At 40.7% G+C, this 16,493-nt stretch overlaps 2 protein-coding genes across 8 annotated transcripts; one reads left to right on the plus strand and one right to left on the minus strand.

Annotated features, from left to right (window-relative positions):
* The first annotated feature begins 268 nt into the window (after positions 1 to 268).
* Positions 269 to 5,002, plus strand: emc9 (ER membrane protein complex subunit 9). Of its 2 annotated transcripts, none has more exons than XM_084565858.1 (6): positions 269 to 493; positions 738 to 937; positions 1,720 to 1,796; positions 1,885 to 1,954; positions 2,097 to 2,191; positions 3,599 to 5,002. In XM_084565858.1, the coding sequence occupies exons 2-6, from the start codon at positions 743 to 745 to the stop codon at positions 3,777 to 3,779; spliced, it is 618 nt and encodes a 205-aa protein (XP_084421984.1). In that variant the 5' UTR covers positions 269 to 493; positions 738 to 742; the 3' UTR covers positions 3,780 to 5,002. The 2 variants fall into 2 exon arrangements, with proteins under 2 accessions (XP_084421984.1, XP_084421983.1); XM_084565857.1 differs by having other exon boundaries at positions 270 to 493; positions 735 to 937.
* irf9 (interferon regulatory factor 9) lies at positions 3,865 to 15,249 on the minus strand. Of its 6 annotated transcripts, none has more exons than XM_084565855.1 (10): positions 15,166 to 15,238; positions 14,679 to 14,759; positions 13,876 to 13,998; positions 13,610 to 13,790; positions 10,958 to 11,094; positions 9,265 to 9,370; positions 8,804 to 8,860; positions 8,232 to 8,621; positions 7,174 to 7,289; positions 3,865 to 5,860 (listed from the first exon to the last, which is right to left on the minus strand). In XM_084565855.1, the coding sequence occupies exons 2-10, from the start codon at positions 14,733 to 14,735 to the stop codon at positions 5,684 to 5,686; spliced, it is 1,344 nt and encodes a 447-aa protein (XP_084421981.1). In that variant the 5' UTR covers positions 14,736 to 14,759; positions 15,166 to 15,238; the 3' UTR covers positions 3,865 to 5,683. The 6 variants fall into 6 exon arrangements, with proteins under 6 accessions (XP_084421981.1, XP_084421977.1, XP_084421980.1 ...); XM_084565851.1 differs by lacking the exon at positions 3,865 to 5,860 and adding an exon at positions 5,874 to 6,587 and having other exon boundaries at positions 14,679 to 14,740; positions 15,166 to 15,249; XM_084565854.1 differs by lacking the exon at positions 3,865 to 5,860 and adding an exon at positions 5,874 to 6,587 and having other exon boundaries at positions 9,286 to 9,370; positions 15,166 to 15,237.
* Between the last annotated feature and the right edge of the window lie 1,244 nt (positions 15,250 to 16,493).

Below are 16,493 nucleotides of genomic sequence, written 5' to 3' on the forward strand. Positions count from 1 at the left end.
TTTTTGTTTTTTCCAAGAAGTATATATATTTAAATTTTTTTTTTTTTTTTTTTTTTGTGACCTGGATTACCAGCCCCCAGAAAAGAGTGTTACATTTAAAATGGAAACTGAGTTAAAATTTTTATTTTTTCCTCGTCATTTGCACGTTTCCTGATCTGACCTCTACGACCTCCACACCGCTTGGGGCGCACTACTTTACAACTTAAACACAATGGAACGGGCGAAGAAATGATTGGCAGGTTGCTGCTCCAATCAGATTACAGTATCTCGACATCCCAGCCAATCAGATGATCACATTCCGCTCTTGTAGGCGGAACCAGAAATAGCCACTGAACGCTTTTTTTTTTTATTGAGCTGTCAAGTGGAGCTGTTACTCGAAACAGATCTTTTGTCGGCTCTTTAAAACCTCCGTGAACAGTTATATTGAAAACCTTTGGTTAAATATTTGCTTCTTGGAGCTACGTTATCATTTTGTTGCCATATTTATCATCAGGTAAGGTTGAATGCCTCTCTGCTTGGTTAGCTTGTATGCTAATGCTAATACAGCCGGCTAGCAGCTCATTCAGCTATAGGCTGCTTAATGAGGAGACGTTTATATCTTCTTTTTCGGATAAATGTAGCGCTTCTGGTGGCGACAGCTTGTTCTTATATTTGTCAAACGCTTCATTGTTCTTTATATATGTCGCTGAGGTTAAATAATTTTGAAAAAAAAAAATCCCGTTGTTTCCTTGCAGCAGTCGTCATGGGTGAGGTGGAGCTGTCCTGTCGGGCTTTTGTGAAGATGTACCTGCACGCCTGCCTGTTTCCGCGGTGCAGCATCAACGGGCTGCTGCTGTCTTCAAGCCCGGCAGGTGGCGCTGTCTGCGTCACCGACTGCGTGCCGCTGCTGCACACGCACCTGTCCCTGGCCCCAATCACTCAGCTGGCCCTCACACAGGTATGCACAGGTCCAGCTTGATCAAAGATTTGTCCTCTGATTGAGCCACTGTCTCCTAATCTTCCACCACATTTTAAAGGTAAAGACTGTACTTCATACTCCCCTGCATCCAGCTTTATGTACCAATTAAAATTTAAAATTAAAGCGCATAAATCAGGCTGCAAAACTGAAACACATTATTCATGATTAAACCAAAGTTGCACTGACTTTTTGGCTGGAATGAAAGCCCCCAAAAATCACAACACATGTCCAGTTCCTGACTCCATTTCGCCTCTTTTCCTTCCTTGGATCACCTTTGATAGGTACCAATCATTGCAGACTAGGATCCCCACCATAGGAGCTGCTTTTTTTGGAAATGAAGTCTCTCAAATCCTTCAACTTGTCAATTTTTCCTGCGTCCAACATCACATTTTAGGACTAAATGTTCACTTGCTGCCTAATATATTCCACTCACTGAAAGAAGCTATGATAACTAGGTCATAATGTTATGGCTTATCAGTGTAATTTGCGCTATTATTAGTTTGTAAACACTTGAGACATTAAGACAACATGAAGACTGAATGCAGGAACCAGTGACTTTACTCTTTCACCTGAAGAAGGAGCTGGTTGTAGAAGGATAGAGCATGCTGGTAGTGAAAAAATACATCTGTCAAAATATCAGAGACTTGAATCACTAACATTTCAAACAGCCACAAAATATTTACTTTAGCAGAAACAACCTTTACTCTTGCTGGTTGTAATTTGCTTGTTATTTGCCTGTCCTCCTCTTCCTCCTCTCTCAGGTGGATGTGTGGTGTTCACAGACTCAGCAGAGGATAGTCGGATACTATCAAGCCAACGCCTGCGTATCAGACAACAGGCCAGTTTCCAGATTGTGCACATATATCGCACACTTTCCTGAAACGTTACAGTTTGTCCTTATTTATAAAATGTTTTTCGCTCTGCAGCCCGACACCGTGTGCGCTGAAGATAGCCGATAAGATTTCTGAGCAGTTTGACAATGCGGTTTTGTTAATGGTAAGAATAAGAGAAATAAAACTGTCTGCTTTACCTGTACAGTCATTGTAAAATACTCTTTAAGTTTACATTGTTGGCAAGCAATAAATAAAAGGACTGATTATGCTGTCAGTTTAATAAATGAGTTTCTCGGTTTTCACAGCTCGACGGCAGTAAGATGTCTCCAGACTATCGGGTTCCTCCCATTGTGATGTACGAGCGCAAAGATTCAAGATGGACACTCAAAGACAAACACACGTAAGAGCCACACCATATCTGATAACAGGTCTCCGTGTCAGATCAGTCTAACATCAGTAACCTAACGGCGAAGAGGATACATTAAAAGAGACGTGCGTTAAAAACTACTGCCCGAGGACTGTCAGTGTCACATTTTGATAAGACTTCTTCAAAGTGTTTGTTTGCAGGTAGTGTTTCTAGTACACCAACTAATTTTTACAACAACATAAGGTGCATCACCCAGAAAAAAAATCCCTCAATATTCACTGTAAATGTGTAAAAAATCCGGCAAATAACAATATCCTTGATACCCCGAGTGAGGGTAATTTTTCTGTGCCTATAGCGGTTGTTTTTGTGCAATCCCTTAGGGCTGAGTGATACCTGAACTAGAGACCCTTATTTCTGGAATCTGTTCCATTATAATGACACTGTGGGTGTTTTATTTTTAATTTTGAGGTCACATAAACATAGTAAACATTATCTGCTCAAAGACAAACACACATTAGAGCCACACCATGTCTGATGACAGGTCTCCGTGTCAGATTAGACGATTATAAAGTCATAAATTCATGATGTATCGAAAAACAAACAATAATACTTGCTGACTCTGAAAAGCCTTAAAAAGGAGGACAGTATCTTGAAGCGAATCGCTGACTCGGAAAGCACTGAGAAATACGAAGATATTCCCTCTGATGATCTAATCTTCGCATCATGTCTCTTTTTTTGTCCCTTTCTGAACATCTTTTATAACAAAAGCTTAAACAGTTTGATCTGCAACCTCTATAACAGTCAATGAGATGACACCAGTATTGCGGTATAATATTCTTGCCCCACACTCAAAATGTCCTCCAGCTATGAAGATATGTGGTCTGCTTTGGGATGTCCTGGCTGCTGGGACCAGAGCAGCAGATTGTAGTGGCCTCAGGCCCCCAGAGAAAGTCCCATCATCTGGCTCCTTGCATGCTACAGTATGTATGCTGGCGTCAACAGCCAAGCATCACCACAGATTAACATCTACCTATCGGAGCCAACTCTCTCTGTCTGCAAACCACTGTGTGCATCAAAGAAACAAACGTCGGTCCAAATAACAAGAATACAGAAACTCTTAAATTTGATCCCTGATTTAAAAAGAAATACCAGACACATCCTTGTTGGAAGTTGGAAGCAGCAATAATATTCCATCAGTTTTTATGAAGTTGTATTGATCAGAATTTTAAATTTAAGACTTCATTTGGTCCTCCTAAACTTAAATGTATGAAGACTGCAAAACTATTAATTGGAGGTATATTATTTCCATGTTTGTTTGTTTTTTTATGTACAGTGCTTGAATTTTTTTCCAGTGCAAATATGTAATCATGATTAATTTAAAATTGTCTCATAAATCCTTACACAACCCTGACCCAGTCCTCTTTCCTCTGTCCTGTTCAGGATAATGCTGAGACAGTGGGAGGAGACACGGGCGATAGCCAGCCAGATGCTGGAGTCGGGCGATCACGCGCTATTGGTGGACTTTGACAGCCACTTGGATGACATAACGAAGGACTGGACCAATCAGAAACTGAACACCAAGATAGCAGAGCTGGCCTCGCCGGCCAACGGGAACATCTAGACCGAGAAGTAGCTTTAGTTTGTACTCGAGCCCAGATTTATTTATGTCCTGACCTAACGTCCTCATAATGTGATTTTTTTTTCTTCCCTTTTTTATATATAACCCGACAGAGACACAAGCACCACAAAGGGTTTAGGAAGAAGTTTTATTATCTCGACTAAACAAAGACAAACATGCATAAATAACAAAATATTTACATCTTGATAGATCTCTCTTGTCTTCCACTCCCTCCCCCCCGTCAGAGTGTGCCTTTTGGTCCAGCCCTGCTGATTTAAAGGACAAATCCACCTGAAAATCACCTTCACTACTATACACTACACTACTATATCAAAATGTTTTTTTTTTTTGTTTTTTTTTTGTAACCGTTTTGTCTTTTTATTATGTTTTACTATTACTAGCAAGCAACAGAGGGTAAACAAATACAGCCGAAACTGTCTACAATATAAACGTCCTGTGGTAAATATGAATTTGTTGAAGCTCAGATTGTTTGGTTCCTTTCCGAGTGTCGGGTTGACAACCGTAAGTAGCATATAAATATATATATTGCATTGAAATAACATTCTGTAATCGGATTATTAATGTATTTGTCAAGACTACATTCATACAGTAAACATCTTCTCAAAGGAGCGAGTATAATTATGACAAACCTGAACTTTAGTTTTTTTATAACCTTATACCAGTGAACACAAAATAGATTAAAGTGACCTGAAACATTTAAGGTGCTAAATGTGAACTATAAAGTGACTTTGTACTTCTATGCTTAATCTTCATAACATGATAAACTACTACTGCAGAAACCCGTCTACACTAAAACCAGACATTCAGAGCTTCATCAAACTCTTATTTACTGCTAGATGTTTCTACTGTTAATGTGGGCTGTTTTGTTCTTTGCCAAATTCAACGCTAAACTCAAATACTGTGCAGGATTATTGGACACATTCCAGGGAGATGTGGACACGCTCGTGTAATTTAGACTAGTTTCCGATGTACTAAAATCAAATGTCTCTGTCGCGTGATTTCTAAAGAAGATGGATTTTTCCTTTAATTTCCCTGACTGATCACGACAACAAACCTGCCGCAGGCTGCTGCATCCTGCCACGCCAAGAGTATGAAACTTTTTAATCTATTAAAAGACAACTAATAACCTACATTGTTCTATGTCTAACATCAATAATCTAACAGCGAGGAGGATACATTAAAAGAGACGTGCGTGGAAAAACTTACTGCTGCTTTTCTGCTGAACTATTTTAGACTATTCTTGTCTATATTCCTCTATTATGTGGTTAAGTTGGGATTTACACAGTACTGTAATAGACACATATTAGTCATCACTTGATCAGAGCTCCGTTTCCAAACTGTTAAGCTTGTGAACAGAAAAAAACTCTAGTAACCCTCTTAATCTACATCCCAACCTTCCACAGGTTGGGAACCAAAAAAAAAAATAAAAAAAGCCACAGTCCGAGGACTGTGCCAACGTCACATTTTGATAAGACTTCTTCAAAGTGTTCGTTTGCATTTAGTGTTTCCAGTACACCAACAAATTTTTACAACAACAAGGTGCATCACCCAGAAAAAATCCCTCGATATTCACTGTAAATGTGTAAAAAGTCCTACATCGAATACACAAGCAAATAACTCTTTACGCTAAAAAATCCTAAAGAGTGAGGGTCATTTTTCTTGTTGTTTTTGTGCAATCCCTTAGGGCAGAGTGATACCCGAACTAGAGACTCTTATTTCTGGAATCTGTTCCATTATAATGACACTGTGGGTGGTTTTAATTTTGAGGTCACATAAACATAGTGATAATTAATGATAAATATGTTGATGTACGGCGCAGCTGCCTTTTATCTGCTATCTTCTAAGTTAAACTGGAGGAAGTCTTTTATTTTTGGAGTGACGCCCCCTCAAAGTGCTCCCAGAGTCCCACAGGTGGTCATCTCGGAGGTCGGCGAAGGCACCGTCACCAGGTTCAGGGTTATTTCTCCCAGTGGAGACTGGCTGGCCAGAGACTGGAGGATGGAGATGGACTCAAAGATGGACTGAGCGTTCTGGACCTGCTGTTCTGCCCACGGCAGAGTAATCTGAAGAGCAGACAGCAGACAAGGTAGTTTTACTACTTACTTGTGTTTAAGGGGTGCGTTCACGACCACTCCAGCCTGAAAGTATAGTTCAGGGTCCAGTCTGAACACTGAAACAAGTTTGTTTTTATGAATTCTGTTCACGCCGGCCATAATCTACTGTCGAGATTTGTTATTTAAGAGTTTATTTGAAGCTAAAACGTTTTATTTTTAAGGTTGTGACACACCAAGCCGATGATAGTTTGTTTTTGTTGTCGTCTGGACCGTTGCCACGGAGCAAACCTCTGTTGGCAACATTGATGGTGTTGAGTTGGCAGCAAAAAATGTGTCAGACTGACTGGTTGATCAGCTTTTAGAGCCAGTGCGGAATCGGAGAAACTGAAGTGACGCAGTAAACAAAACGACAAAGGACACACAGAAGGATCTTCTCATTTTTCTTCTTCATCTCATCTGAACATTGAATACAAACACACATATTTACACAAACAACATGATCATCTAGAATTAGCTGTAGACCAAGTGATCAGCATGAATCAGGAGAGGCCAGCGCTGTACGACGGTTTGAAGCTCTTCCTAGTTTTCTAGCCTCCCAGCTGACGTTAGCTCTTCCTGTTTCCTGCTGGCCGTTGGCCGTGGTCTTTGTGGTGTGTTCGAGCCAACTGTTCAGGAGGTGACAACCAGCCACCTTCAGTGCCGGTAGTTCTTTGTTATCAGTTTGGTGTGTCTGCACCTTAAAGAATAAAATTACCTGTTTTAACTTGAGGCTGGAGCTCAAGAGGGCATATTGTCCAAAGACACAAAACTTTTTGTACTATTTTGTACTATTTTATACTAGAATTAAATAAAATAATAGTTTAAAGGTAAAATATCACTATTGCATTTGGAATTTATGTGAATTAAGCATGGAAAATAACATGGCTGCTGTTTTTTTATTAAGGCATTCAGCTCAAACTATTATATGTAACAGAAAATGGAAAAAATCAAAGGTGGTTTAAAACTGAAAAGTACATATAACATCTTTTTAATGCTGATATTTTCAGGCTTTATAGATTTTACTTGCAGCCACAAACATCTTCATCAAGAGGTAAACATCACTTGTAAAATGAGCAAACTGCTGTGAGTAACTGTGCAGGCAAAACTGATGCCACCAAATTTTAATCTCAAAGCTCATTCTCACATCATTTGAGAGGTAATTTAATAAAAACATCTGCTGTCAGAAGAGGATTTTTTAAAAAGAATCTGGAAGGAGACTCCCAGTTAGTTTCTTGAACTGAAACACGTGACTGAGGTGCTAAGTATGTCGTTTTTTTCTTTACCTGAACAATGATCAGCTTTCTGGTCGGGTCCTCCGTGCTACTCAGTTCTTCTCCGAAGCAAAGAGTGAAGCCGGACTGAGGAGGCTCGCCGCCGTTCGAACGGAAGTGTTCCATCTCTGGATGTGAAGAGAGAAGAGAATAGTAAGTAGAATACACAGTGAAGCCAAAGCTTTACTTTTGCATTGATTATACACTACCTGGCCAAAAAACAAAAAAAAAGTCGCCACCTGGATTTAACTGAGCAAATGCATACGAGCCTCCTTTTGGATAATTAATGCATGGGCGGTTATCTTTCAGCTGGCAACAAGTTATTTAACCCCAACTGATGCAATGAGAAGTTTCTCATTTCTTAACCAACCATGTTGAAAGACACACCCTGTGGTCGTGGGAAAGATGTTAGTCTGTTTGAGAAGCGTCAAATGATTGGCATGCATCGAGCAGAGGAAACGTCTAAGGAGATTGAAGACACTACTAAAATCGGGTTAAGAGCTGTCCATTATTAAAAACTGGAAGGATAGTGGGGAACCATCGTCTTCCAGGAAGAAATGTGGTTGGAAAAAACAAGAGAGGCAGATGAAGTGATGCACCCATCATGCCTAGTGTCTACTGTACAAGCCTGTGGGGGCAGTGCTATGATCTGGGGTTGCTGCAGTTGGTCAGGTCTAGGTTCAGCAACACCTGAATATACTGAATGACCAGGTTACTTGTTTCTCCACAAAACTGAAAATGTTATCATTTGATTTCTCTGTCGTTTTGTCATTTTAGAGATTAAACGAAACGTGGAATTAAACCTAAAACATAGTGACTTATTGCTCCAGGCTTCCACTACAGTAAACTTCTTTTTAATTCTGTTTTAGACAATAAATGTTAACGTGGTCCCACGACGAAGCACATCGCGGTTTAATTCCCTGCCAGATGATGAACTTTTATTTTCTTTTACAATCTTCTACAGATGTAAAAGTGGATGTAAACTAGATTTTAAATTCACGTGTCTTGATAATTCTTTACGACTGTTATCTTTGCAGCGTAGCTCAAAACCGCCAGAGTTGCTGACTCACGCTGCTTGAAGGTGTCTTTGCTGAAGAGCAGCACCGGTTCAGTGTTCCTCTCCATCTTGTTCAGGTCCGGCGTGGTCGTGTGTGGCCCCGTCCAGAAGACCCGCCCCTGGCAGAACCTCTTGCCGTAAATTCCCTGCGGCGTGGAGGTTAGCACGACTCCTTTCTCCATGAAAGGGAGCAGGGTGTTCAAGGCCTGCAGCTCAGGGGTGGCTGGAAACGTGGAGGGTGGCTCTGGCAGCGGGATGCGTGGAAACCTCCCTTTCATCGCGGCCGGTGTCGGTGGGACGAGAGAAGAAGGAAGGTACGTTATCCGGACATCGGTGCCGTGGATTTGACGTCTGAGGACTTCCTTTCCTAAATAGTGAACTGCCACATTGAAGGAGTCCTGGACTGTAGAGACAGAAACAGAAACGGGAGGATTAAAACCTGAAGAGCAGAAAGTTTAGGTTAAAGAGTCAAAAAGATGACACAGACTAAACGTTCTAACAAGAAGTTGAAAAGTCATTCTGCTTATCTAGGCTACTGTACTCTCCAAACAACAACCTGCTTATCTGTAAAAGTGTTTTTATTACCTCTTGCAGGAGCAGGGACGCTCTCCTCGATCCGCACGTCCAACCTTATCTCATCGACTGCTGCAGAGAAAGGTGAGGAAGATAAGATGAGCTGGCTGGTTTAGAATAATGTCTCAGGTTTGTTTTGTCGGCTGATATCCGAACAGAAGACGAAGCAAGGACTCAGGTCATGCAGGACATTGTAGTTTTTTTTTTTTTTTATATTCTTGAGTAAAAGGTCGTTGAGATTTCTCCTCAAATTGTAAAAACCCAAGTATTTATTACTACACTTAAATATAAGTATGCATCACTGCTGTCTGCTTTACTTCCTGTGTCTGAAGTATGAGTCAGGAACATGTGAAAACAGACTCTTTAATAATAGCAACGTCTTTGTTTCCTGTTTTGATGATGTCATAGAAACATAAAAACTTGGTCTTTAAACTAAGTGAATAAACCTAAATCCCAGTTAGAAGCATAATCACCCCAAGTGCTGTCAAACTCACTGTCTGTCTGTATGATGGTGGTGCAGTGAACGGGTTCTTCTGTCTGGACTGGGTTGTCGCTGCGCAGCACAGCATCTTCAACGCACTGAGAATGAAGAAATCAGTGACTTTAGAGATAAACATGCAAAGCAAACCTTTAGATTTTTATGTGCTGTGAATGGACACCAAGGGGAACTGCTGTTTATGTCTGGCATAAAATACGATCGTTTACTCATCCATATAACTTCGGTGTCATTTGGAGTCGTTCGTCAGATATTTAGATCCGCGTATATCCATATAGTGGGAGTGACTGGGGCACCGAAACACAGCCTCTAAATAACGCATTATCTGCCTACGAAACCCGTTCATTTCACCAATATATAGATAACAGGTAACTCCGGACTCAACGGGGAATAGAACTAGCATATCATAACAAAATATTGGTGAAATGAACGAGTTTCGCAGCAGATATTGCGTTATTTAGAGGCAGCGTTTCGGTGCCCCAGTCACTTCCACTATATGGATATACGCAGATGTAAATATCTGATGAACGACACCAAATAAGTAAACAATCGTATTTAATGCCAGAAATAAGGTCTAGGTTGTAAAAAAAAAACAGTAGTTAACAAGTGTAGGAAGCAGTGTTGCCAGATCATGCGCAAAAGCCGGTAAAAAATAAATAAAAAATGGCAAAACGCACTCAAAACTGCCCGAGATATTAGATCAATACTTAGTTTAATACTTTATACACCCATATTGGTTACTCTGTTGTACACCTTGCATTAATATCCGTTCTGGGGAATCTAATCACAAGTGACCAGCTTAAAGTACAGGTGTGAACACACCCAGGACGCATTTGAGAGATCTCATTCCTTTGGTAGTGTGAGTCCTCAGTCGAATTACATGCTCAGTGGAGTTCATTCAGAAGAACTTACCCAACTACTATTAGAAGTGATGTTTGTTCATTAGTAATGAAAGCCTTTTAAAATATTCTATCTTCGTAGCTGTTAACCAACTAAATAATAATTAACATTAAAGTATTTAATATGAGTACACTGTGTGTGCTTCTGTCACTAAAAAAAACACGTACCGGCATCTGGTTAACTATTGATGCCATCCCGTTTGTTTGAAGAGCAGGGCGGAGTTTAGTTTTGTATTTCCTCAATCACCTGTGTCTTTATTTACCTTTATTACTGAAGATTGCAACGCGTATGGAAACTTTCAGGGTTGGTGTTATAATGCGTCTTTTGTGCAGGTTTCTAAACTAACTAACTTACGTCAGCGTGGAGATCAGTGAAATAATAACTTTATGTGCGGCCCAAGCCTTGATGCACACACAACAAACAGCTGATCATGGTTCTTTAGCAGTGGTAGTGATCCGTTAGAGACGGCCTGCGCCCCAGATAATAGTGTTTATTTACATACAGAGTGTGAAACAGCGATCGGATCTGGAGAGCTGGCCGAGGCACATTTTAACGCCAGGTGTGAACACAGGTACTTAAAGCTGCTTGTTGAATGATTGGATTCCAGGTAAGGTCTGAATAAGGCCAAAGTTTGACTGAGAATTACTGTCACACTTATTGGATCTTTTCCTCTCAGTATAAAACTGTAAAGTCTATTTAGCTTCTTCAGCCCTAGTGGAGAAAACAACAAAGTTTGGCCTAAAGGTGACTCCATGCCGCTATAAACTCACCAGCTGAGAGCTGACCTCCTCTGTCTTTATCCGTTTGTCCTGGCAGCCATCATCACTATCCGACTCACTGCTCTTCCTCCTCCTCTTCGACCTCCTGGGGGCTTTTTCTCTGCACTTCTTCTCCGGCACCGCGACCCCTAAACACACAGCAGGAACCCCATTAAATCACCTCAAAACATTCCAGAAACTAAATGGTAAATGATCAACGAGGCAGGACGAACGTGAACAAACAACTGCTTTTACTTGTCCTAGTTGCTAAATTGACATTGGCTGAACGTTTTGACCCAGCTGGAGCTAAAGGCCCGCCGTTCCAAAAGCAAGTCACTTGATCTGCTCTTTCCCTCTTTGTCCTTTTTCTGTTTAAACAATTTGGTGAATTTCCAGTTTGGTTTAGAGTCAGAAAACTGACGCAACTATTTAAAATGCTAAAGAACAAAGAACTCATTCATTTTAAATTCAATTTATTTCAATAATTCCCTCGGGTAATAGTTCTCACAGCAAGAAGGTTCTGGGTTCTGTCTCTCTGTGTTAGCCCTGAGACAGACTGGCGACCTGTCCAGGGCGTACCCCGCCTCTCGCCCAGTGAGAGCTGGGATAGGCTCTAGCAGACCCCGCGACCCTTCGCAGGAACAAGCGGTTACAGAAGATGAACGAATGAAGACTGCACATATTGGATTAATGTCTTTTAATAGTGTAAAAACACTCTCTTTAATATTGTTCCATTGGTTTTAAGTGTATTAAAATGTGACGTGGTAGAAAACTCGAACCATGGAGGCTTTTATTTTATAGCAGGACTGCTGCTGCTGATTCTGACTTATCAGAATATTTCTGAGCGTCTGTTGAGTCTTCCTCAGAGATAAGAGTGTCAGAAATTGTCATTAATCCTAAATAGGCTGAATAATCCAGCTCATGTTTTCCACAGATAGAGCCACAAACGAACCAAAAGAGTTGTAAAATGAAGTCGGTAGATTCTCCATCTTTGGCTTTTGGACTAAAAAAACTATTTTACAGAACAGATCTCCTTCATGTTTATTACTGAGCTTGTAGATGGTGATGGTAGTGGTGGCGAACTGCATTATATTGAAAAGTGTTCCTCATATTTTGCCACCTGCACCCCAAACATAAAACCGTTCTGACGATGTCAACACTATAAAGTATATCTCATTGACACGTCAATAAAGTCTTAATCAATGATTGAAATACCCAGTAACAGCAGCCATCCTATCAGTCTAAATCCACCCCACCTACCAACGTTTTAAACACAACAAACGATTGTGAAACAGTTCTGTGGTCAACACCCTTACCGACCGCATCCTTCATTTACATGATATACAGTATGTTGTGTATGCCAGGGTTCATCTGTTTGACCTAAGGAAGAATCAGGATGTAGTTTTCAACCTGTTCCCATGTATGAGAAGAAAAGCAGTGAATCCAGGGAATATTTTGGCACTTTTCTTTTAGTTTTATTTAAAAGTGACTGCAGGCTGTTGCAGTTTCAGCTCTAATTGAGTTCAAATGAAGACGGTTCTGTAAAAAGTGTATAAAAAATGCAGAAATTCAATCTAATACCAAATATATGAAGGAAAACAGTGAATCCAGAGGATGTTTGGTCATTTTTCTTTGATCTTTCTATAAAATTGACTGAAAACTGTTTCATTTCAACTCTGATGACGTTAAAGTGAATCCGTTTCTGTTCGTATAAGTTAGTTTAATCTTTAACATGTTTAAAGATATATCTTTTACAAAACATCTTTATTCAAATTAGAGAAAACAAGCAAATTTCTTTTACATGACTCCATCCTTCATTTACATGCTAAATGTAATGTGTGTGTGCCAGAGTTCATCCGTCTGACCTGAAAGCTAAATATAAACTGAAACAAACTTAAGAATCAGGATTTAGTTTGGCGTAAGGCTGTGATGGCGGCAGATTCGTCATTTGTTTAGTCTAAAAAAGCATAAATTCAACCTGCTACCACAAACAAGGAGGAAACCAGAGGATCCAGAGAATATTTCACAAAACTAGCCTTTGACTTGTCTCCATTTATTTTTAAATTAGCAAATTACAAGCAAATTTCTCCTTCTACGTGACTGCACCCTTCATTTACATGCTATATGTTGTATACATGTGCCAGAGTTCATCCGTTTGACCTGAAGAAGAACAGAGTCTGACTCTGTGATTGTGTCTAGGGCTGATTTTAACACAACTTCACCAGCCGTGTTCATTTCAGTAAGTAACTCGTACGCCTTTACATTTATATGAGTTGTTTTGTCACATTAATTGGAGAACAAATCCTCGCGTTTGTGATGCCGGAATAGTTTCAGCACTAGTTTGTGTCATTTTGCTACCAATAGAAAGAACTGAGAACCCAGTTTCATACCTACATTGACGTCAAAAAGTTCCAGATTTCTGACATATCTGAGATAAACGAACGCCTCTTTTCTTTCTGGCTTAAAAAACACGACATTTGCTTCTTTCTAACTTTGTTGTTGTAGTTATAACCACTTATTTTTATGTCCATCAGTGGTTAAAACTGTTTATTCTCTACCATAAGCCTAGAAATAAAATGAACCTTTGATTCAGAATGACTCTCGTAAAGTTCCTTAGAGCTAACCAGGGTGCGCTGAGTGCAGGGTGGGTTTGTTTAGTCTCACCTTGCTCGCTGATGGGGACCAGGCGGTACACCTTGTACGGCTCTGAGATGTCCAGCTGTGCTCGTTCCATCACCTCCTCAAATTCCGGGCTCTTGTTGAGGGCACAACGCAGACGGGTCTTCCAGGAGGCCGGGTTGTCTTGACCCCCGTCCGACAGCTTCCCCTTGAACTCGGCCCACGCCTGCGGAGGACAGTGTTGTCGATTCAGAGAGACAGTTTTTCTTTAACGTGCAGCTTTAATGTGCAGCCAGGAGGTGTGTCTCTACCTTGAATATGGCGGCGTCCTCGTCTTTGCGGAAGTCCTGCTTCCCTGCGTGTTTCCAAGGGATGCGGAACATAGTTTTGGCGTCGTCGTCCCACACCAGGCCCGGATATTTTCCGCTGCTCACCTGAAACGCACCAAAAAAGTTTGTCTATGTGAAGCTCTGAGATGATAAACGATTCTTGTGCCCTGGCTTTCTACTACAGATGATACTCGGGGCTTCTCATCATGCATGTTTTTGAGGCCAAAACACATTTAATACATTTGTTTGTGACACTATAATTAAAACATTGCTCAGTAATAAGAGAGAAAACACTTGGTGTTTGGTTTGCTGCAGCTCATCAACTGATTTGAAGTGTATTTGCAACTAATTTTGATCATTTTGAACTTTTTCTTGGAAAGAACAACAACATTTGGGTGTTCCAGTTTGGCTTTTTAGCTTCTACCTAAACCATGTTATTGGGCTACATTCATTTGTACATGTTATGACATATAAATACATTTAAAAGTCTTATTTAACCAGTTTATATAGTAATTTAAACATAGTTGTACTGAAGAATGTACATTATGTAGAGTTCAGTACAAATGGCCTGCAGTAAAAGGCAGAAGAATAACAATGAACTTTTATTTTTGCAGCATACCCTTCCCCTTTTGCAGCATAAACTTCCGGTTGTTGTCATTTTTAGTACAGTAATTTACAGTGGAGCCTATTTTTCCTCTCTTTCTCTTTTCCTTTCCTACTCCCCCCCTCCCTCCCCTTTTCTCTCACCCTATTTCACCCTTACACACACACACACATACACACACCTGCTCCACGATCCAGGACCGCAGTCTGCGAGTGGAGCGCATTCTCCCTGCTGCCATGGCTCCTTTTAAAAAAAAAAAAGACTGACACAAACAACCTTCATTACAGATTTACAACTCCTCCTTCCAGGCACATGTATTAAAAACGATTAAAAGGTGGACCAATAACAATGTTAAAAAATGAACTATAACGGTTTTACTAAAACTTTTAGTTTTAGTACGAATTATGTCTCACGAGGCGTGTGTGCAGCTTCAGCTCAAGAGAAATTAATCTGAGGCCACGCAAACGAAGATAGAACTCTATCCTTAAATCGGCTGTTTTGTAAACGGAGTCTGGTAGAGGAACAAACTCCATAACAGCAAAGTTACACACACACACAAAAAAATTCCAAGCTATGCAAACATCCGCTGCCTCCTGTTATATTTATAAGTTAATCAAATATAGACGCTAAGGTGTTAAATTAAGGAAGTAGATTTAAGTTTCGTTTACCTCGGTTGTGTTTCCTCCGCGGTGGCTGCGGACTGACGGTGTGACTGTCTCCGCTCTCCGTCTGTGCGCTCAGGACTGTGTAGCCGCTCCTTTTACAAGAAATCACGTGACTTCACAGAAACAACCGGTCAGCTGACCACCAGGGGGCGACAATGGACGCACACCCTCCAAAAATAAAACACACACATATATATTATATAGACTCTAACTTCTTTAAATATTATTCTTGATTCTTGATTAAATCAGCGTCCATTTAATAAGACTAAATTGTAAATATCCAACTGTAACGTGCAGACAATATACTGTAAAACAAAATAATGTTATTCTGCTGTTATTATTATTGGGCGAGGTGGTTAGCACTGATGCCTCACAGCGAGAAGGTCCCGGGTTCGAATCCATGGTGCGACTGGGGCCTTTCTGTGTGGAGTTTGCATGTTCTCCCTGTGTCTGCGTGGGTTCTCTCCGGGTACTCCGGCTTCCTCCCACCATCCAAAGACATGCTCATTAGGTTAGTTGGTGATTCTAAATTGGTCGTAGGTCGGTGTGCATGTGAGTGTGAATGGTTGTCTGTCTCTCTGTGTTAGCCCTGCGATAGACTGGCGACCTGTCCAGGGTGTACCCCCGCCTCTTGCCCGATGACAGCTGGGATAGGCAACCCTTAACAGGAATAAACGGTTACAGAAGATGAATGAATGAATGTTATTATTATGAATGAATATTATTCATTCATTCATCTTCTAAGCAATCTTCTATACCCGCTATATATATTCTATACCTTCTATATCCTGTTAAGGGTCGCGGGGGTCTGCTGGAGCGGGCGAGAGGCGGGGGTACACCCTGGACAGGTCGCCAGTCCATCGCAGGGCCAACACAGAGAGACAGACAACCACTCACACCAATTTAGAATCACCAATTAACCTAATGAGCATGGGGGGGGGGCCGGAGTACCTGGAAAGAACCCACGCAGACACAGGGAGAACATGCAAACTCTACACAGGCTCATGGATTCGAACCGGTGACCTTCTCGCTGTGAGGCATCAGTGCTAACCACCTCGGCACTGTGCTGCCCCTTGAATGTTGTTGTTGTTGTTGTTATTAACTGGATTTTATGCCTTATCCTGGATTTCTTTATGTTTAAAAAAACAAAATCCAAACCCATTTATATATTAAATGTATTTAAAGGTCTAGTTTCCCTTGCACCATATTCCTTTCAATATAACAATTTAGTTATACTGAAATAAAAACTTTAAACTTTTTGTTATTGTAACTTATTGGTGTGTAGACGGACACAGACTTGTAACCTCAATGAGACTTTTCTTGTTAAATAT

Source organism: Chelon labrosus (assembly GCF_963514085.1).
Source record: "Chelon labrosus genome assembly, chromosome: 18".
NCBI classification, from domain to species: Eukaryota; Metazoa; Chordata; class Actinopteri; order Mugiliformes; family Mugilidae; genus Chelon; species Chelon labrosus.

Bases quoted from the DNA above. Each gene is read 5' to 3' on its own strand.
- irf9 (XM_084565851.1), bottom strand. From the start codon at position 14,735: ATGGCAGCAGGGAGAATGCGCTCCACTCGCAGACTGCGGTCCTGGATC. The intron at 9,371-10,957 runs GTGAGTTTATAG...CTTCATTCTCAG, and splicing joins AGGAGGTCAGCTCTCAGCTG to TGCGTTGAAGATGCTGTGCT. The intron at 8,622-8,803 runs GTAATAAAAACA...CTGTCTCTACAG, and splicing joins CGTCCCTGCTCCTGCAAGAG to TCCAGGACTCCTTCAATGTG.
- emc9 (XM_084565858.1), top strand. From the start codon at position 743: ATGGGTGAGGTGGAGCTGTCCTGTCGGGCTTTTGTGAAGATGTACCTG. The intron at 938-1,719 runs GTATGCACAGGT...CTCCTCTCTCAG, and splicing joins CTCAGCTGGCCCTCACACAG to GTGGATGTGTGGTGTTCACA. The intron at 1,797-1,884 runs GCCAGTTTCCAG...TTCGCTCTGCAG, and splicing joins GCCTGCGTATCAGACAACAG to CCCGACACCGTGTGCGCTGA.